The 23134-nt window shown below is 39.1% G+C and overlaps 1 protein-coding gene across 3 annotated transcripts in view; it reads left to right on the forward strand.

Moving 5' to 3' along the window:
- Positions 1-17180, forward strand: part of SUCO (SUN domain containing ossification factor) — a 214197-nt gene extending 197017 nt beyond the window's left edge. The window contains exons 20-24 of one of the 3 annotated variants that reach the window (XM_087932039.1): positions 272-376; positions 4330-4484; positions 6893-6984; positions 15799-15854; positions 15948-17180. In XM_087932039.1, the coding sequence (XP_087788165.1) occupies positions 272-376; positions 4330-4484; positions 6893-6984; positions 15799-15854; positions 15948-16391 (852 nt within the window). In that variant the 3' untranslated portion in view covers positions 16392-17180. Of the gene's footprint in view, positions 1-271; positions 377-4329; positions 4485-6892; positions 6985-15798; positions 15859-15947 lie in introns of all 3 variants that reach the window. The other 2 variants (XM_087932040.1, XM_087932041.1) reach the window with 2 other exon arrangements.
- The last annotated feature ends 5954 nt before the right edge of the window (positions 17181-23134 follow it).

Below are 23134 nucleotides of genomic sequence, written 5' to 3' on the forward strand. Positions count from 1 at the left end.
ATCATCCCAGGACCAGGATGAGCATTCCAAAGGGCAAAAGAGTTAGGATACAAGCAAAAGCCAAGGTTTGAAACTGATTAATCTTGTCAATATCAAGCCAGAAAGGAGAGTTGTGGTCATTGATTTCCCACTTACCACATGGTGTTGCCAATTTTCCATTGTGGTTGCTAAATAGGGACTATATATATTATCCAATTTCAGCAATACTGCATTTCTATTTAGTAAATACTTTTAAAGATTAAGAAGAAAATGATTTTTCTTTACTATATAGGATTTGAAACAGACAGAAGCCATCCAGCTTCTACAGGCTCAACTAATAAACATGACACTTGTTGTTTCCAATCTGTCATCAACGGTAGCTGAACTAAAAAGAAAGGTAAACATCTGAATAGCATGAAAGAAATGTTTTAAAATTTAGGTACCAATATTTATATTTTGAACACTGTTTTTTTTAAACATGAAATACTAGTAATGGGCATTTAGTTTCATAGAAGATAGATTTTAATTAGAATTCAGTCATATGGCTTCTCTGTCACAATGTAATTGATCTTAAAAGTGCTACGTTGAAATGCATTGTACAGTCCATAACTAATACTTTCATGTGAAAAAATTGTCTAGAATTGTTAGTCAGTTAAAGATATGCTTATGTGTTGCCAACTAGTTTGGACAAAATACTTTAAAGTATTTTGAATATGTTTTCTATAGGATAATAAGCTCCTTGTAATAGGAAGAATTAAAAAATAACCAGTTACAAATTTATGGCGGGCTTCTTACTGTACATATCTGTAGGCTGACATAATTGGGTCCAATTATGGAATAAATAGAGCTGTTCTTATTAATAGCATAAGGCTATACTATAATGACTGCATACAAGCAAATAATTCTTTAATTTTTCAGTAATTTTTAAGAGAATTGTAGAAATTTGTATCATGGGATAGGGACATTCCATACAGAGTTGAATTCATTTCATTCCAATCATTTAGGTCATGTTATTGAATGTTGTCCATTGTAGCTCTTATTCTGTTGGACTTAAAGGGATAGCTATGGGGGAAATAACAGGAAAAGGCTTGGACCGTGGAGCAGTGTGAGCAGCTGTATTGTGGAGCAATTGCTCTAAGTAACAACAGAATAGAGAGTTATAGCTACATTATATAGAATCAGACATTTCCATTTCTATGCCTTATCAATGTTTTACAGTCTATGCACTCAATTATCATAGCTTAAAATAACCCTTGCCACTTTGTAAGCTGCTAGATTGTTCTATTTCAGGCACAAAAGATTTGGCACAAATGGCATGCTTTTTTCATCAATTTTATGGTTGAGCACTATTTATGAATAACATAGCTGCTATAAGTGAATGTGATCAGGTAAAAAATGTCATTTTGCAGAGAGGCTAAGAGACAATAATTGTCTAAGATCTGAAAATGCATCAGAGAAGGAAACTTGATCCCTAAAATACAAACTTTCTTCTTGGCACTTACAAATTCAGTCTCACTATCTCTGTTAAGAGTATGTTAGATCCATTTGAGTCATCTCTCAGGATTACCCATATGCAAGTTCAAAAATGCACATACACAAACTCTTTCCCCCTCAATAGGTTTTTCTAATCTTACCTATATTTTGTGCAGTCCTTCCAACCCTAGCTCCAAATTTCTCCTCCTCTGTACCATATTACCTTGCATTCTCCTTTATTCCATTCCCAAACCCCACATTTCTTGTTGCAGCCACATGGGAATCCTTCAGAGAAGAACAAGCTTCTTTTTCAGAGAATGTATCTGGAAATAAAAATGGCAAATAGCTACTCTGAAACATTCCTGGCAGCCTGGGAAAGACATTAAACACCAAAACAAAATTAAATTACTAGAAGCCAACATGGCTCTGTCATGCCGAACACAGCTTATTGCATTTTTTGACAAATAACTAAATTAGTGGACAAGCAAAATGCAGGTAGTCCTCGACTTATGACCACAATGGATCCCAAAATTTTTCTTGCTAAGCAAAGTAGTTAACAGAGTTTTACCCCATATTACATCTTTTTTCCACAGTTCTTAAGTGAATCGCTGCAGTTGTTATATAAATTATGTAGTCATTAAGCAAATCTGGCTTTTCCCATTAACTTTGCTTGGAAGTGAGTTGGGAAGATTACAAATGATCATTACATGACCCTGGGACAGTAAATTGGCATGTCATAAATACATGCGAATTTCCAAGCACCAGAATTCTGACCATGTGACTATGGGGATACTGCAACAATTGTAAGTGTGAAGATCAGTAATAAGTTATTTTTTCAATGCCATTATAACTTCAAGCAGTCACTAAATAAATGGTTGTAAGTCGAGGATTACCTGTAAAACATTATAATAATAGCAATAGCACTTTGACTTATATATCACATCACAGTGCTTTACAGCCCTCTCTAAACGGTTTAGTCAGCATATTGCCCCCAACAATCTGGGTCCTCATTTTATCGACCTCAGAAGGATGGAAGACTGAGTAACCTTGAGCTGGTGAAAATCAAACTGCAGGCAGGTGACAATCTGCAGAAGTAGCCTGCAATACTGCATTCTAACATCTGTGCCACCAAACTCATTATAATAAAAAAGAAAAAGCAATAAAGACACAAAACGGAAAAAAGGAAAAAGAAATTTAAAGAATTTAAAGAAGCCGGAGAAATAATATCAAAATCACATGAAGTGTTAGTACCACTTTATACTTTTTTGATAAGACCACATTTGGAATACTGCATCCAGTTTTGATCATCACAATGCAAAAATGATGTTGAGACAAAGTGCAGAGAAGAGTAATCAAGATGATTAGGCACTGGAGGCTAAAACCTGAGGTGAACAGTTGCAGGAGCTGGGTTATATGTTTAGTCTAATGAAGAGAAGGAATAAGGGTGATGACATTAGCATTCTTCCAATATTTGAGGGAGTGTCACAGAGAAGGGGGGGGGAGGTCAAACTATTCTTCAAAGCCCTTGAGGGCAGGACCAGAAGTAACAGATGGAAACTTATCAAATTGTAGATCCAACCTACAACTAAGGAGAAATTTCTTGTCAGTGAGAACAATTAATCAGTGGAATGGCTTGCCTCCAGAAGTTGTGGCTGCTCCTTTACAGGAGGTTTATAAGGAGGAGTAGTTTGGATTAGAAGACCTTCAAGAGGATATATTTGGAAATATTTGGGGACAGTTACATCTGCAGGGGATTCATTACTTATATTAGGTATAGGTAAAACTTAATATAATGCAGCATATGTGTATGTGTGCTGAGTTCCAGGTAAAACTGTGAAAAAAGAGATAGACATCCCGAACTCTGGGACTAAAAATTTATATTGTTCACTAAGCTTTCATTAGCCTCTGCTAACATCACCAGTGTAAAACTACCATTAAGGAGATATGTGCTTTTATATAACATTAATCAATGGCTGTTGTGCGTATTACTTTGACAGCATTCTCTCTAGTTCCCTCCCTCATCCCAATGGACTTCGTCTTAAAGGCCTCTTTGGTTTGTCCACTAGATTCATTTGTTGCTTTGTTCGTGATGGGAAGCAGTCTCTGCTCTTCTTCTAGGATCTTTCTTGGTGCCTCAATGCTTGGTAGGCTGGTAGCAGTTCAATATGTCTATTAATGGAGTTGTTGGAAAACCAGGCTTCTTTCAGTAAGCGTCCTCCTTTGGTTGCATCACGAGCAACAACTTCAGCCTCTTGAAAATTAAATGTGTGTGTGTGTGTGTGTGTGTGTGTATGGTATTCAGTTTTGTTCGAGTATTTTCCCACGTCATTATAGTTGTGCTTTTACAGTTGTAGCAACGTTTCAGCAGAATCTCATCTGCCATCATTAGGCTGATGAATGGAGCCTGATGATGGCAGATGAGATTCTGCCGAAACGTTGCTACAACTTTAAAAGCACAACTATAATGACGTGGGAAAATACCTGAACAAAGCTGAATGCCATACATGTAAGTATCCGTGAAAACTTAAGAAAGCATATATATGTATGTATGTATATGTATATGTATACACACACACACATACATACATACTTACATACACATATACATACACACAAATATCTGTAGCTCTGGTGTAGGATGAGGGTGAAGGTGCATTCTTGAGCTTGTGAGTTGGTTTCCGAAAATTTCTTTCCCAGGCTAGGTTTAGGGTTTAGGGTAACATTGCCTAAACACTGCTGAAGATGTTACCTAGCCTAGGAAAGAAATTTTCAGAAACCAACCCACAAGCTCGGAGAATGAACCTTCACCCTCACATATACATGTAGTTGCTTCTATATTTAACCATGATTATACAATCTATACAATTTCTTTTTCAGGTTTCAGATCATCAGAGTTACCTTGTTATTTCTTTGATATTCTGTGCCATCCTAGTCTTTATGCTTTTTCTGCAACATTGCAAACATAAACCAGAATTGAATAATGATTACCTCTCAAAGATTCTCAAAAGTAATCAGTATCCTAGTCCTAAAAGGTAATTTATTTCTCAGGTTTGTATGTGTGGTTACTTATTACCTTAGCCTAGTTCAGTCGGGAAAACTAAGAACAACTACATATTAAGACATACTTTAGTCATAAGGTATAAACTCTATAAAGTTATAAACTTATAAAATGCTTTCCATTATTAAATGCTTTTCATTATATAAATGTGTAGAATGGAAGATGTGTTGAGGTGTGAAATTTATGAATGAATGGAGTGTGAAATTATGAAATTTGTGAATAAAAATTATGTGAAAAGGTGAATTATCAATGGGTTTTGAAAGAATCTTGCCATTCAGGATAACTTGTAGATAAGTCATGAAAAATAGCTTAAGAGCAGTTGCCGATCCTTCTAGCTGGAAATAAAATAAATAAGCTATTTCAGTATTTATCTGCATTTAACATACTTGAAACAGAAAACACAAAAAAGAAAGCCACATCCAATTGCAGAAAGTTATTACCCCCTCTCCTATGTGCCCCAACTACCAAAATAGCTACCAGAAAGTTGCCTCTCCCTTGGAAAGATGATGGCTCCATTTAGAAGAAATTCTTGCCACTTGGCAAGAATTAATATATATGCAGTTCAAGCATTTGCTCATTTTACTTCTAATTTCTCATTTTGCTCTAAGTTCACAATCCACATCATGCTTTACTTATTGAGTTCTGTAAAATAAATAGAATGTAGAGTGCACAGTGGTATAAAGTTTCTTATCTTTTGTGCAGGTAATCCTCAAGTTACTAATGTAATGGAGCCTGCCAATTACATTCATATCCCAAGGCATTTTTAGGATTGAATCACGTAACTTGACTGCAATTACTCCCTGCTTTCGCCCATGCACTCACTAATCGAATGCGTGGGTCATTAAGTGCACATGAGGTATCTCAGGGTGGGGAAGGCCGTGGAGGGGTCTAGTGATGAAACAGGCCACCTGCTTCAGGGCCTTTTCCAACTTACTGAGATACCTCATGCTCCCCACAATTGCTTCCCTCCTCCATCCTGCCAAGCCAGGTCTCTGTAGGCAGACAGGCCTGTGAAGATATAGCAAGCTGTTTCCAGGCTCTCTGCTGCGATTTCTTTATCTGCTCCCAGCACTCCAAAAGCAGAATGATGAGAATAGAGGGAGGCCAGAATGAGCACAGCCTGCTTGGATTCTCAGACTCACCGAGGCTGCCTGCCACTTCTGGAGTGGTGGGCAGCCTTGGTGAGTCTCCTCCAAAGGCTTCCAGTCTTTGCATGGAAAAGCATTTGCGTGCTAATGAGAGGCTTTGGGGCAGTGAAATCACATTGCTTCAAGCCTCCTGTTGGTGTACAAACACTTTTCATGCACACACCGAAATCTTCTGGATGCCCTGATGTTGTGGGATTTCAGGCACCCATTCTCTGCAGAAACGGATGTCTTAAGAAGTGCAGAAGAAGTGCCTTAAGTCATGTGAGATAAAGGTCCCCAGAAACTTCCAGTCTCCAGGCAAAAAGTGTTTGCAAGCCAATGGGGTGCTTTGAGGTGGTGCATATTTATAATTTGCATCAGTGTGCAAATGAAGCTCCCAGTCTCTGGACAAAAAGTGTTTGAGCACTGATGGGGCACTTTGAGGTAGCGAAATCGGTGAATCAAAGAAGCCGGCAGTTGGGGGGGATGATTAGATAGGGCAAATATTGCAGTGCCTCTGCAGTCATTCGTAAGGGTGAACAATTGCCGTGGTGCTGCAACATTCGTAACCTCGAGACTGTGTCATAAGTCCTTGTTGCAACTTTGAACAATCTCTAAGTGAACTGTCGTAACTCAGGGATAAACACATTTGGACCACTTGACAAAGTTTCTGAAAGTACTTTCAGTTCATATGTTATATATTTTATACAAATATGTTCATATGTTTGTTAATCAGAGGAGATTTGAAATAGCATATTATCACATTTATCCATCAGAATAAATTTGGGTAAAACGTTATCTTCTATTTAAAAAGATGTTCACATTTAATGGCTATGAAATAATGTCAGCTTTAGAAATTAGCCTTGCTTAACCAGGAAAATAAATTGATAAATCTTTATTTTGAGTGCACAATGCTTCTCCAAATATTGGGGAAGCACAACTCCCAACAAATACGTTCAGTACAGAAGGATTCTGGGTGAAGCAGCTCAGCAGCAGTAGCTGTAAGATTATACATTGTTACACCCTTTAAAGATTTGTAAACTTCAACATGCATGCAAATTTTTGTAGCAACATAAAGCATATACTTAGAAGTGTAATGCTTTTGCAGTTAAGCTCTTGCGCCAAATGAAAATGGGAAAATAGAAGCAATAGGTTTCTCAGAATGCTTCTAGAGTAGAAGACTGGATTTTAGAACTTGGGCAGGAAAAGCTATTTAAGGTACCTTTGGTGATAAGGCACTGTTTTTTTCCTACAGATGTATTTCCTCCTATGATGATATGAATGTGAAAAGAAGAACCTCCTTTCCACTCACTAGGTCTCAATCATTTCAGCTAAATAGTAAACAAGGTAAGGATAGCTATGATTTAACTACTTGTTTCTACAGATTGTAGGTGAAATCAGTACTGTATTTCAGTCCAGAACAGTTATATATTATATTATTATGTGAGTATTATAATACACATTATAATTTGTTGCAGAAATATAAAAGTGCAATTAAAACCTTCTGATCAGGGGTGGGATGAAAATATTTTTACTACCGGTTCTGTGCACGTGGCTAGGTGGGTGCAGCTTTTTTTACTGCACCCACTCACCCATCCTTCATGCTCTTTTTTTTTTTTTTTTTGTCTCCTGGGCCTCAGGGAAGCAAAAAACAGAGTCGGGGTGGGCCATGCAGCATTCCCCCCCACTCCCCATTTTTGCCTTCTGGGCCTCAGGGAAGCCTCCTGGACGAAGCAGTAAGACAGCGAGGGGAATCCTGGTACAGCTGATCATTGGAACAGCTGGTCGTCGGGAGGAGAAAAAATGGTTCGGCTGAACCAATAGCTGTTTTTTTACTATCAGTTTGGCCGTAGCATTTTTTATTACGAGTTAGCTTGAACCGGGCCGAACCAGAAGAATACCATCATTGCTTTTGATAGATTTGTTCGTTTGTGTATATGCATGTGTATAATATGCATAATTTTGAGGAGCTGTGCAATAAAGCAAACCTAGGTCCATCAATTGCTATTACCTTTAGCAGTCCTTCTTTCCCAGAGACTATCAGAAATATTTTGGTTAATAGCTGACTATTGAGCTTTCAAACGTGAATAAATGGATTTTGCTTTAGAAGTTTAAGAGTGCTATTGTTACTTAACTTTTATTTTAATTCCCTTTAGAACCTAATATAAACAGATACATCATTATTACCAAATATAATAAAAATTTGCTTCCCATGGCACCACAAAAACTTGTATAGTCCTATAGTATAGTGCTTGTGGAAGACAGGATTTCAACCAAGTTGAAATATTAGAGATAGAAGCTCTCAAGGTTCTCAATCATTAGCTTTACAATCTTGCTTTATCTCTTAAATTATGCCTGTTTCTTGAAGTTCCATTATATGACATTTTCCCCTGAAAAGTCACTACAGATTATTTCGCAAACTGGCACATGGGCAGATTTTGTGAATTCTTTTGGAGTCAATGAAATTTAAATGTTTGATTACTCTTTTGGCTGTTAGAGGTACATCAAAATTGATTTGGAAGTAGTGTTGCCCAAGTAAAGACTAACAAACTGAAAATATAGTGTTAACCTATTCTCCAAAGCACCAGAGGGCAAGGCAAGAAATAACAGGTGAAGAACAGTAAAGAGAGATCCAACCTAGAACTAAGGATATATTTCCTGACAGTGAGGCCTATCAGTGGAAATGCTTGCCTCTTAGAATTATGGTTGTTCCATCACTGGAGGTTTTCAAGAGGAGATTGGACAACTATTTGTCTGGAATGGTACAAGGTCTCCTGCTCGAGCAGAGGATTGGATTAGAATCTCTCCAAAGTCCCATTCAGTATTGTAATTTTATGATTATGTATTTCTGTTAGCATGAACCTATAAGCAAATACTTACATATAGCTTGCAATAATTTCTATTAAACTAATGGCTCATTCATTCATTTATTCATTCATTCATTCATTTTTGATAGTTTTATTGAATTTTAAAATAAAAAGATAAAAACTATCAGAAACTAATAATCAAGAAAAAAAGAATAAAGAGAAAGGGCAGAAGTACATCAAAATAAAAAAGAATGACTTCCAACTTATTTTACAGTAGATATAAATAAAACTTACATTAAAAATAAGAATCATCTTGGCCTGTCAGCTGTATATGCACTTTCAATATCATCTTTATCTTGTCAGATAAAATTTATTCTACATCTTCAATAACATCTTTTGGACATAATCTATCCATAGAAGCAAATGTAATTACTGATATTGTTTATATTGTGGCTGCTATTATCTGATTCAATTCTTCAAAAGTCTCACAGTTTTTATTGTCATAACATTTTGTGTAATAGCAATAGCACTTAGACTTATATACCACTTCACAGTGCTTTACAGCCCTCTAAAAGTGATTTACAGAGTCAACCTTGCCCCCAACAATCTGGGTCCTCATTTTACTGACCTCAGAAGGATGGAAGGCTGAGTCAACCTTGAGCTGGTGAGAATCGAACTGCTGGCAGTCTGCAGAATTACCCTGCAATACTGCATTCTAACCAGGGGTGGGATTCTACAAGTCTGCACCTATTTCGCTAGAATCGGTTGTTAGAAGAAATTACTGGCCTAATCCTGTAAGGAAGGCAGGAAGGAAACATTCTGGTGTTGCTTATGAAACTGCCTCTCTGTTAACCCTTATTACATTCTTGGCAGGACTAGACTTCCTGTCTTTGGAACTTCTCTGGAGTTCCCCTCCTTTGCTGGTACTTTGCTTGTGTGGAGTGACCATTCAAAGTTACAATGGCACTGAAAAAAGTGACTTATGACCATTTTTCACACTTATGACTGTTGCAGCATTCCCAGAGTCATGAGAGGCCAGGTGAGGAGTTGCGTGCCTCGATGTGAGTGATATTGAGTTGGCCACATCCAGCCAATAACATGACCACCAAGCCATGTCCACCCAGTCACATGACCACCAAGCCATGCCCACCAACTAAGCCATGCCCACAGAACCAGTTGTTTAAAAAAACGAATCCTACCCCTGATACCAGGGGTTAGTTGCAATTGCTGAAGGTGGCTGATGAATCTCATAAATTGAAAATGTAGAATTCTTGCTACTTGCTGGTTCATAATTAACCATATCTTTGAAATTGGGAAAACTAAAAATCTGTTATTTTGGATTTGCAAGGGAAAAATGAGGGGAATTTGCTTTTGTGTAGAGCAGAGCTTCTCTGTTTCTGTCTCTCTCCCTCTCTCCCTCCCTCCCCATTTCTCCCCATCTCCCTCTCCCTCTCTCTCTCTCTCTCCCTTCTCCTCCCCACACTCTCCTTTTCAGAGTCACATTTTTCTGAGTAATTTTCCTGGCAAGTGGCGACTGATGATGGAAAAATTGTCTGTAGTTACAGTTCATTTGGAAATGGGATGGTAGCTTCTTAGACCTTTATGGCAAACTGAGCCGCCAGAGAGTTTTCTGTATGCCAACATTATAAAAACATGATAAGAATAATAAGTTAGTAGAATAAGTAGAATAAGTTCAAATAGCCCTTACTGAATTATTGGACATTCTTCACTGTGTCACTAATCATTCAACAAATCAATGAAAATCTGTGGGGAAAACTTGCAAGTTGGGGCCAAAATGACTCTGAGAGCTGGATTTTAACAGCTGAATGAAATGTCATTGGATTGATAAGGAAGATTGCAACTTCTTGCTAAGAAAGAGAACTATTAAAAAAGTATTTTAAAAAAGTTTTTAAAAATAATTCTGTGGGTATTATTGACAGCTAGTCCTCTTTTGTGGTTTTGTCTCGGGAAAGTACTTTCTCTGTCTCCTTTCTCATGAACCATTTTGAGATAAAGAGTGGTGATTCTAGGGGGATTTCTTGGGGGAAATTCTTTAAACAAATTTGATGGATTAAGATTATCAACCAATGTCGACTATCGAATAATAATCTTCTCCAGAATGATCTGTCTGACCCTTCACATCTTCCAATGATGTAGGCATGGCTGCTTTTGATTTGTGTCAGAAGCACTTACAAATTCAAACAATAGGTACCAAACAGGTCCTAAAATGTAGCATGTGCACAAATTCTTTGGGTTCACTAGAAATATTTCCAGTTTTTAAAGACAATGAAAAAAAATCTGATCCAAATGTGGGGGCGAGAAGACACCTGCATTCATCTGGCCAAGCTGAACTTGAATCACAAAGAAAGCCCTGGACTCACATAATTGCCACATGCTTGAAAATTATATGCATTGCATTCTATTAGGTGTTATCTTTATCTTTTTACTGTTCCATCCCCACAGATCTATGCTTTGTAAAAAAAACCTAAATCTGTACAAAAACAATGCTGGGACTTGTGTGTGTAGATATGTGTGTTGACATGTACTATTTAGAAATTTTTATTTATTACTTGAGCTAAAGAACTGAGAATATATTTGCATTGTATATATCAGAGTGTGCTTTAGTTACACTTCAGTGTAACTTTTTAAAAATAAAATTATTTGACGGGGGGGGGGTTGAGGAAAAATGTGGATATTTCATCAAAAACTATTTCCTAAGCAGATTTTTTTTTTAAATCGAAAAGAAAGCAGGCTACACCTACAGCAACAGTAATAATAATCTAAGGGTTCATCCACGCAGCAGCTGAAAGATGCTTTGCTAACCTCTTTTAAGGACATGTCCTTAGGATGCTGCTTCTTATCTCCAGCCAGGAGCCGAATGCTACCTCTATCTAACCTTCTGGTGTTAAAAGTCATGTTTTCCACCATTTCCTCATTAATGTCCTGGGGTTTTCTTGGGGTGATGAAGCAGCAAGGGCTGGAAACAGAGGTGGCATTCAGCAGGTTCTGACCAGTTATGGAGAACTGGTAGTGGAAATTTTGAGTAGTTCAGAGAACCGTTGGTAACCTTCCCCCAGGAGTGGGGAGGGAATGGAGATTTTACAGTATCCTTCCCCTGCCACGCCCACCAAGCCACACCCACCAAGCCATGCCCACAGAACCGGTAGTAAAAAAATTTGAATCCCACCACTTGATTCTAACCACCACAGCTCCTAATCTTAACTGTATATCTGTCCTCTACCTAAAAGTTTTAATGTCCTCTAGTGTCCAGTTTTTGAAATTATGAAATTGCTTATCTATGTTACATAAACTAAATCAGAATCTATTTCCCACAGAAAAGGTGTTTATACCTTATATTTAATTCCAAAATCTTGTTATAAAAGTCATTTTTCACTATTTTATTTGTTTTCTTCCATTCCGTGCCATTTTCCCCTAAAATCCAGTCCTGATATTACCAGCAGCCATCTTTCCAATATTAAAAATCTCTCATTTTGTATACTTTAAATATTTTAGTCTTTCCTCATGAACAATCAAAATAATTGTTCATTCATTTGTCATATCTACATATGATTAGATTTGCTTCAACTATGTGTTCGAAAGAAACACACATTTTTATGCAGTCATCATTCTTTCTTAGTTTTAGATTTAGTTTTTAATTGCCATTTCCATACTATCACTCTCACTTGTTACCATTTGTGTGATTTAGTCAAAACAAAAAAAAAAAATGTTCTGCATCTCATACAGTGACAGCGTTTTATTTTATTTTTCTGCAGAACTCATCTTTGGTTCATTTATTTTTCACTGGTGCATAATATGCAGTATGGCAACTATGGATACCTGCTTTCATGTACAATCTGTCAACCTGCAAGATGACTTCAGCTGAAGCCATGCTTCTGCTTCGTTTCTTGGTTGCCATTCAAGGGAGAGGGGGGAAGAGTATGGGGAGGGGGACTCAGGAATGTGGTGCCTCAGCCACAACATCTCCCAGCTGGCATATGAACCAAGATCATTTCAATGGACATTTGTTGAAGTTGAGCAGGAACCTACATCTGGACTGCTTGGCCTATGTGACCTGAGGGACAGAAAGGAGTGGAGTGATCTTATTTTTTAACTATCCCTGAGCAAGGGAATAATTTAGAGCTAGCTTCAACTTTCTAACTGCCAATATGATATACTCAATAAAGGATCTCTTGAACCTGCAAAAAGTGTCACAGTCCTGACGCCCTGAGTTCATTACTCGGAACAATGACATAGTCATAACAACCTAGCTTACACTGTATTTTCTGACACAGATTTTATCCTTTTAATTCCTAATTAAACCTGTCCATTGATTTTCATTCAATTATGAATCCCAGATTGTCCTTAGAGATTATTTAGTTCAATCTCTGTTCAGTGGAAGGATCCATTATCCCAGCATTTCCAGCAGATGTACATCCAGCCTGTTTAAACATCTCTACTGGATGAGAGTCTATATCCTGAAGCTGCCTGTTCCATTATTAAACAAGCTTTTACTATTAGAAGATTTTATCTGATGTCCAATTAAATTTATTTCCTTGAAATATAAATCCACCGATTCTTCTCTTGTTTACTGGAAAAGCATTGAACAATTTGGCTTCATCTTCTACATGGTAGCTTTGAAAAACTTGAAGACAGCTACCATATCTTCTCATAATTTTCTCTTCTCTGGGCTAGTCTTGTTTAACTCTTCCAACTGTTCTTCTTATCAGAATCTTGCTGTCCTCTGGGCAGGCTTCAGTGTGTCCATCCTATAATGCTCTATTCTGACCAACACAGAATAGAAGTGTGATGGCTTCCTTTGATATTTATCCTGTAATTCTATTGATGTGATCTAGGTTTACAGGAGCTAGTTTTGGCAATTACCTTGCTTTTGTAAATAAAGTTTTACATTCCTATCAATGTCATAGCTTTTCCTTCTCTCCTATTTTAACAAACTCTTTTATACGGTATCTTGGTGACAGACAGGTATATAAAGATATGTTTAAGTTTCTACTTATCCTTCTTTCCATATTATTTGACATACACTATGGACCTAATATGGAGTGTGCAATTTAAAGTATATGATATATAGTTTAAAATATACCAAATAGCCATATAATTGGGCAGTTTGGAACAGCCAACCAAAAGAACTCTGCCTAAGAATCATCTTACCACTGCATTAACCAGATCAGAAAGTGCCCCTACCTTCTGCACAAGCTCCATCCTATAGACCCCAGTCTTTCCAGTTTTGCAGACTAATGGAGGAGAAGGCTCTGGATGAGCAACTGGCAAGCACATGAGCACACAGCTCCAGAAGCGCCACTTCCACAGTCCACAGCTTGGGGCAGGGGTGGGAGGCAAATATTTTTACTACAGGTTCTATGGGCAAGACTAGGTAGGCATGGCCATGTGACTGGGTGGGCATGGTTTCTTTTTTTTTAAACCCACCCGTGCTTCATTTTTTTGCCTCCTGGGCTTCAGGGAAGCCTCCTGGGAGGCCATTTTTTCTCCAGGAGGCTTCCCTAAGGCCCAGGAGCAGGGGTGGGATGCTACCTGTTTGGCCCAGTTCTATAGAACCTGTAGCTGCAAAGAGCAGCTGACACTGAACTGGTTCGGTATTTGGCCCATCTGCCTGCCCGGGCTCTTTATTCCCTGCTTTTCCCTCCTGAGCTGCTTTGCACGGCACAGCTGAGGTTGAAAAAGCAGGAAATGAGGATTTTCAAACGCTGCACACCTGCACTTGTCAGCTATCCAGACAGCACAGCTGATGATTTGCAAATGCTGCACACACGCATATTATGATTGTCCGCAGTTCAGAGAACCGGCAAATCGCTCCACTGGTTGGCCCCGCCCTTCCTCTCCCACTCACTCCTTACCTAGCATGTGAGCCATCCAAGTTGCCTGGTTTGGTAAGTTGCTATTTTTCCCCCCCGCCCATCAGCTGTACTGCTCTGCTGGGAGATTTAGATTAGCTAGAAAGCAGGAAATCCTTGGATTCCTTGCTTTCTAGCTAATCTAAAAGCAGAGCCGAACTCTCCTTAGGACTGAAGCTTTTCAGTGCAGACGCAGGCAGCCGATTGCAGATAGAGAGATCTTTACTTGTATCTGTGATTCTGTGAGTAACTCAATCTGCCTGCCTGCTTTGCCTGCTTTTGGGTAAAAGTTGCTTTTTTATATATAAAAAATTTAATATTTACATACATGGTGTGTTGTGAGTTAATGTTGTGAGTTTGCTTGCTAGCAAATTTTGTGAGTTTGCTTGCAAGTAAATTTTATGTGACGGACTCAGGTAGGTGATTGCAGATAGATAGATCTCCAAGTGAATCTGTGATTCTGTGAGCAACTGAATCTGCCTGCCTGCTTTGCCTACTTTTGGGTAAAAATCGCTCTTTTTTATAAAAAATTCAATATTTACATAAATATTTATAATATTTACATACAAGCCATGCCCAGCCAGTCACATGACCACCAAGCCACACCCACAAATTAGGCCATGCCCACAGAACCGGTTAAGAAATTTGAATCTCACCCCTGCCCAGGAGGCAAAAAATGGAGTGGGAGGGGCTGTACAGCACACACATACATATGCTCCTTTTGGGGAGGGGGGGCTCCTGGGCCTCAGGGAAGCCTCCTGGGAAAAGCAGTAAGACAATGAGGAGGATCCCAGCAGAGCTGATTGTCAGGAGGAGGGGGGGGAAAACAAAGTACTGGTTTAGCCGAATCGATAGCTGTTTTTTTTTACTGCTGGTTTGGCCGAATGGCAACATTTTTTACTATCGATTCGCGCGAACCAGTAGAATACCACCATTGACCTGGGGGTTGGGGACCCCTGCTATATAAACCATGTCTCTCTGCCTCTTCTGCCATATTCCATAAAAGAATGGACAGTGATATATGTGTAAGGTTATAAATTCTAAGAGACATTAATTCACAGTTATATATGATTTTTTTCTTAATATCCATCTTGATGGTATTAAATAACATCTTTTTCAACAGTTAGGCCATTTCATGAAGGAATTAATGGGATATAAATTTTCTAAAATGGAATCCAGTGTTGAAACTGCAATTTTCTTAATTATTTGCTGGGCATTTGTATGGCTATATACTTGACAATAAATAACAACCAGTGTAGCTTAGGTATGTATAACATGCCGTTAATAGTGTAAAATCTACTTAAAGAACAAGTTCAGAATCTATTTTAAATTTGTCACTTATATTGATGCTATATCATTTGTCTGGTTTTTTTTTTACTTTTAATGTTACTGTCTATCTTAATAACTGTCTATCTTAATTACTGTCTATCTAATACATATAAAAGTAAGAAGGTACTATCTATATATCCTTTTTTTTCTTTTAGTGAACCCAGATGACTTTTACATTGTAGAACCATTGAAGTTTTCCCCAGAAAAAAAGGTATGTTGTTATAGCTAACCTAAGAGCAGCATTATATAAACTTGTTCTAAGAGTTAAAAGTCCCTCAATTAACATTCTATTTTTCTTTTTTAGAAGAAGCGTTGCAAATATAAAAATGAGAAAATTGAAACAGTCAAGCCAATAGCTGAACAAATTCATCAAGTAGCTAATGGAGAAATAAAAAACAAGAGGACTTTTACCAATCAGAGAGACTTCTCTAATATTGGTGAGGTATATCATTCTTTGTACAAAAGCCTGCCATCAGAAGGAAGCTCTGAAACCTCATCACAATCTGAAGAGTCCTACTTCTGTGGCATTTCAGCGTGCAGAGGTTTGTGCAATGGGCAAATCCAAAAGACAAAAACTGAGAAGAGAACTCTTAAACGAAGACGTTCTAAAGCCCCAGAACAGCAGAAACTCAGAAAAACAATACAGACTAAGACAGGGTCCTTGCCAAGCCTGCATGATATCATCAAAGGAAACAAAGATATAACCATGGGAACATTTGGTGTCACAGCTGTTTCTGGTCACCTTTAAATTTTATTGAATACTTCATAGTGGAAATTTTTGTATGACAAATTCTGTTGTAGCGGGGTGATAGACTAAAAAAGTACAGAAGAGCATCTAGATATTTTGATGGTGTTTTTTTTTTAAAAAAAAAAACAAATAGCATTTTGTGAACAATTTTTCAAAGCTGCTTTTTTACATCATCAATTTTCCCCAGCCATGTTCTACACAATTCCCATTATCCCCTGCCAGCATGCCTAGTACTTGCTGATTAGGGTTAATAAGAATTCCAAAGTATCCAGGGGGCAGCTGATCGTGGAAGATCATTCAGTAATTGAAGACTCTGACATGGGGACTAATTTTACCGTTTTTGTGTAAATGTGTATGTTTTTTTCATTTGACTTAATTTTTATCAGATTGCAGAAATGAGAGTACACCAGAGTGAGAATGGTCTTTGGGAGAAGTTTCAAAATTATATTGTATAAGTTAACTTATTGAGCACTTTCAGTAGTGCCTCCTTGTTTTCTTTTTTTTAAAGATATAATGTCTTTTCTAAATTTCATATGTAATGTCACTTATTTAAAAATCTTTGTTTTGCATCCTTCATGTTTGTTTTTATAGTCCACAGGGCTAATGAGATGGACTTACAAAAGAATATGAATTATGAAGTGAGCCCAAATCAGAATAAGAGGCAGAAGGGTTAGACTGTTTGTGTGAATCATACAGAATCGTGGCACTAGGATCTGTAATAAACAACAGATTTATGGTGTCAGTAGAAACTGTGAATTACAAAATAAATCTGAACACTTATATTTAAAATATGTTTACATATTTTGTTTTACTCTGGGGCTAGGATTTACCCTGCATATTCCAGGGTTGAGTTAATATTTTTAATCATTCTTTGCATAGCTGCTATTATGCTTCCATGGCTCCTTGCAGTGCATTTTATCCCCACCAGTGTTGCATTTCTTATACTATAAGATAGTGTTTGCCAAATAGGGAGATAAAGCGCTCTGCTTCATATAATGTTATCCTTATATGTGGTAAAGCAAAATTGTGGCAGCTCTATTCATAATGATTTAAAAAGACATTATGTAATATCTAAGAAATAAGAAGTGTTCAAAAGAAAACAGTAGCTGAAGAAAACAGTAATTACAAACATGTTTCTGCTAAAAATTTGAACAAGCAACCTTCAAAAATTTGAACAAGACAATTTTTTAGCTATTTTAATACAGTTAATATGCAGGTACTCCTCAGCTTCCGACTGTAATTGAGTCCTCAATTAGTCCCAAGGCATGATAGTTGTTAAGTGGACATCATGTGATAGTGCCCGATTTTACAATCATTTTTGTGGCAGTTGTAAAGTGAATGCTGCAGTTGTAAAGCCAACACCATAAATGTTAAGTCGATCAATTTTTTGCTAACACCAATTTCTTGAAAAAAAAACCAAGTTATGGTCATATATTCACAGGATGTTGTAATTGGCCTTAAATGTGGGTCAGTGTCAAGTGCTGCAAATGCAGTCACATAGCCATGGGGGCTCAGAGATCAGAACTTTGAATCTGGGTAACAAGCTCCTTTTTCAGGATCCTCTGTAACTTTGGTTACTAAGTAACTGGTTGTAAGTTGAGGATTACCTGTAAATATAGATAACGTCTTTGAAACTTCTAGATCCTGGCAACAATGGCCTCATCTGGGTGGACATGTCTTTGTGCCCTCCTGGAGTTGGCCTGTCAGGAAGTCAAATGCTTCAGGATGCTGAAATAGAAAATTTGCCTGGTAGTTAAATTTGCAATGGGAATGAAGGTAATAAAGGTTGTCGTTCATCTCTGCCCTCAAAAAAATGGTTACTACCCTATTCTGACGGTGGGCAACTAGGCAGTGCAGAAAAAATCCTAGACTTTCCAGACAGAGTCCCAGAAGTTCCAGGAAACAGACAATGGTTTACTTCAAAATGATTCCTAAAAGTAGAATTTGGTGGCTTTAATCATTCAAATATTTGGAGTACAAGCATTTCTGAACTTATGACCAGCCTGTTAATGGCCATTATAATTACAATGATGATTCGAATTTATGACCCTCAAGAAGCCTCTGCAGTTATGTTAATTGGATTTGTCACTCCTGAAGCAGCAGCCATTTTAGTCTTGTGGCTGCCTATCAGACTGGCCACAGCTAGTTCCCTAGAAAGAATGATCCTTGACTCCCTAGATGTTAGAGAAAAGGTACTTTTACAAGAGATGCTGAGTATAGTATAATTAAGGGAAGATCTGAAGGAAAACTGCATGAAAATCATATATTGAAAGCAATCCTCAATATCCAAAAACCCCCAGGAGAATAGTCCAATCAGGTCCTTCTTTTGGGAACTTGGTACCTCTGGTGCTGTGGTAAATTCCTTTTCCTGGGCCAGCATTCCTGAAGGCAGGAAGATAGCTTGGTTTGGCACCTCTGGTTCCTCTCAGTGTCCATACTCCCCAATTTCCCATAGTATTCTTTCACTCCTCCAGCACTCTTCCCCTCCCAAATGCTCCCTCCCCCCTAGTTAATGGCAGTTGCTAGCAAGCTTCAAGGAAAGCAAAGATAGGCAGCCAACATTCAGCCCCCCTTTTCAAAGGTGTTAGCCCGGGGAAAGAAAGAAAGAAAATTTTAAGTAGACATTTAAATGGCTTTGGAAATTCGTGGTTTCTTAGGATATTCTGGTGGAAGGAACTAGACGTTTGGCAGCTCATAGATAGTGTCCACGAATCCATTCAGACCGTGAGGCTGGGAAATGTTTCAGTGCAACTAGATACTGCACTTTGCCTTTGTGTTTTCAAGAGTCCAAAATTTATTTGACCTTGAAGTATTGATCCCCCTCTATGAAAATAGGAATGGGTGGTATAGGAAGAGGTGGGCAAAGTGGGGGATGTAATTTCTTGTTTCAGTAGACTATAGTAAAACATGGGGTGAATTCTTTCAGGTTCTTTGGCAGTTCTAATTCAACTGTGACAAGGTTGATAATTTTGCTAATAGGGAAGGGACCTATGTACTTAGGGCCCAAGTTTTTGGACAGTTGGACAAATTGTATTTTGTAGAAAGGTATATTCTGTTGCCCACTTTAATCTCCTTTGGCTTGGCACATTCTTTACCAGCTTTCTGCTTGTAGGCTTCTAGCACTTTGCAGGCTGTTAGCCACATATTTTCCAGGTGTTGTATATCTAGTATCTTTCAGTTGTATCTCCTCTAATGTGGAGTTTTAGGGTTTTTCTAGAGGTAGATGGGGGATTGCAACAAACAGAGTTGGAAAGGACCTTGTAGGTCATCTTCTCCAACCCCTCGCCCAAACAGGAGACCCTATACCTGTGATGATGAACCTATGGCACACGTTCCAGAAGTGGCACACAGAGACATATCTGCCAGTACGCGAGCTGCCGCCCGGAAAAGATCCACTGTGCATGCGCGCGAGCCTCCTACCAGCCAGCTGATTGTCAGGTATCTGCCGCGTATATGCGGGGAGGCAGGGCACATGTGCACGGGCAGTAGGGTGCATGTGGGGGTGTCATGCATGCTTGCGCAGAGGTGGGCATGCGGGGGTCGTGTGCGCATGTCCAGGGGGGCAGGGAGGGTCACACACACACTGCATTATGGGTGCAGGTATAAATGTGCATGTATTTTCTGCACACAATGACGAAAAGTTTAGCCATGACTGACCCACACCATTTCTGACAAATGGCAGTCTAATCTCTTCTTGAAAGCCTCCAGTGATGAAGTTCCCACAACTTCTGAAGGCAAGCTGTTCCATTGGTTGATTGTTCAAACTGTCAGAATATTTCTCCTTATTTCCAGGTTAAATCTTTCCTTGTTCAGTTTCCATCGATTATTCCTTATCTGGCCTACAGGCACTTTAGAAAATAGCTTGACCCCCTCTTCTCTGTGGCAGCCCTTCAAATATTGGAACACTATGATGTCTCCTGCAACTGTTCTTCATATGTTTTAGTCTCCAGTCCCCTAATCATCCTGGTTATTCTTCTCTGTACTTTTTCTAGAGTCTCAACATCTTTTTGATAGTGTGGTGACCAAAACGGGATGCACTAATCTAGGTGTGATTTTACTAAGGCTTTATAGAGTGATATTAGTACCTCCCTTGATTTTTGTTTTATCCCTCTGTTAATGCAATTTAGGATTGCATTGGCTTTTTTGGCTGCTACCGCACATTGTTGGCTCATATTTAATTGGTTGTCCACTAAGACTCCAAGATCCCTCTCATAGTTACTGCTATTAAGCTTGGTTTCACCCAGTCTATATGTGTATATTTGGTTTTTCTTGACTAAGTGCAAGACTTTACTTTTCTCTACATTGAATTTCATTTTGTTAGATATAGCCCAATATTCAAGCTATCAAGATCCATCTGGATCTTGAGCCTATCATCTAGGGTGTTAGCTATTCCTGCTGGTTAATATCATCTTCAAATTTGGTAAGTTCCCCTTCTATTTCCTCATCTAAGTTGTTTATGAAGATATTGAAAGTACTGGGCCTAAGAGGGAAGCTTGTGGTACCCTACTGCTTATTTCCCTCCATGTAGACATAGACCCATTAAGAACTACTTGTTGAGTATGGTTTGTCAACAAGTTACAAATCATCTGGCGGTGATGCTATCCAGCCCATTTTTTTCTTTGTTGAATGCCTTGCTGAAGTCTATTTTGTCCACAGTATTTTGCTGATCTACTAATTCAGCCACTATGTTGAAGAATGAAATAAGATTGGTTTGGCATGATCTGTTTTTAACAAACCCATGCTGACTGCTAGTTATAAGTTTATTTGTTTCTAGAAGTTTGCAGATCTGTTTTTTTTAAGTTATCTTTTCCAGTATCTTCCCAGGTATTGATGATAGGCTGATTGGTCCATAGTTTCTTGGGACTGTTTTTTTCCCCTTTTTGGAAATTGAAACCACATCAGCTCTTTTCCAGTCCTCTGGTAGTATTTCCAGCTCCATTGTGTTCCTCCGGCGGGTTTCTTGCCATTGTGTGCAGGGTGTCAGCTTTGGAATCCTTATTCATCGCTGCCATATTGTTTGAGAAAGTGGGAGGGGGTGATTTTTATTGAGTAGCTCTAAGTAGATAAAACAGAATTCTTTTGTTAATTCAAGGTCATAGAGTATGGCTCAGAAACAAAAAGGAACTTACTTTGGGATTGGTTAATGTGATGTGATGATGAGAGAAAAGGAAATGGTTTGTAGATTGGGACATTGTGGGAAGTCCAGGAAATGTTTAGGTTCAAAATTCCACAGATGTGCCCGGTGCTATTCTAATAAAGGTACTTTTGAGATTATGCTTGTCTCGGAGTTACTGATTGGAATGGAGGTTCCCTGGAATGCTGACATTATTTTGAAACTCTAACAACTTCCAGCACTCCAAAGAGGGGAGCTGTTAGGGGTTGCTGAACCCCAAGACTGATTCCAGGAATGGATCAGTATGAAGAATCAGCAAAGACGGAAGGTGAGACAGAAGGGGCTTGGGGTGGGGGTGGGGGGCTCCAGAAGATTAGCTGAATCCCCCAGCCCCCCTTTGGAGGAGGTGATGCAGGCATTGAGGCATGCAGAAGAAAGACAAGAATTAGGAGCCCAGCACAAAGGATCAAACTTGTGGGGGAGTTGTTAGACGGGACCAGAAGAAAAGCTGCTGGAACAAATCTCTTTCTCAAGCCCTCTACATACTGCAAGGGAGGCAGATTGGAGGTGTGGAGCCCCAATTGCAACAGACGCCTCCCAAGATGGCAGCCAGGGGATTACATCCTGAAGCCAATCATTTGCAGGAATCTCAGAACAGCTTCACTCTCAAAGCCACAAACTCTTCAAGCAAGCTGGAGCATAACGCAGCCCATGTTTACCTTCCCCAGTGTAAGGAGGGAAGGGGAATTCACACAGGTACCAGTTGGAGATGGCCAGCGAAGCAGCCCAGCCCAGCAGGATTGAATTTCAGAGGAGAGACGGGAGACACAGACTACAATGGGTATGTTATGAATTCCCAGTCCTCCCCCACCAACGAGAAAGGAAATTACCCCCTGCAGAAAGTATCCCTCCAGGGTGGGGATTTTATCCTGGCCAAAGGTGGGTCCAGTGCCAGTGGGTGCCAGCACCGACAGCACCCTGGCCCCAAAGAGAATCAGTGATCCCTTCCCAACAAAGGGATCTGCACAGGTAGCAGGCGGCAGCCACTCCCCCTTTCCCTACGCAGGTAATAAGGCAACAACTGGCCTCTTCGTGGAAGCTTGCTGAAAGGCAGAAAAAGAGCTGCAGGGAAGAAGCCGGAGTTGGGAATACCCTTCCTCCCCCACCCTCACCCTCCCCACCTGCAACCCCCAAATTGCATCAAAAAAGGGGATGGGTGGCTAAGTGAGTGACACAGGAAGCCCTGCCGTGCCTGGTGTGGGGGGGAGAAGTATTTGTCATCTCACACTCTCCTCCATTTAAAAGCAGGAGTACCATATAACTACATTTTAAAACTGGTTTTGTTAATAGATAAATTAAATCTAGTCATGCACAGGGGTGGGATTCAAATTTTTTAACAACCGATTCTGTGGGTATGGCTTGGTCATGTGACTGGGTGGGCTATCTGGGCATGTGACTGGGTGGGCGTGGCTATGTAGTCATGTGACTGGGTGCATCAAAAGAGAGAAACTCACTTTAACAATGCTCTTGGAGCAGGGGTTGGACTAAATGACCTCTGAGGTCCCTTCCAGCCCTGGATTGCTGTGCTGTTTCAAACTATCCTCTGAAGCTGCGTCTAGTGCCAGGATTT

The sequence above is a fragment of the Pseudonaja textilis genome, chromosome 3 (genome assembly GCF_049901715.1).
Source record: "Pseudonaja textilis isolate UNSWEBS1 chromosome 3, rPseTex1.2, whole genome shotgun sequence".
In the NCBI taxonomy this organism is placed as follows: Eukaryota; Metazoa; Chordata; class Lepidosauria; order Squamata; family Elapidae; genus Pseudonaja; species Pseudonaja textilis.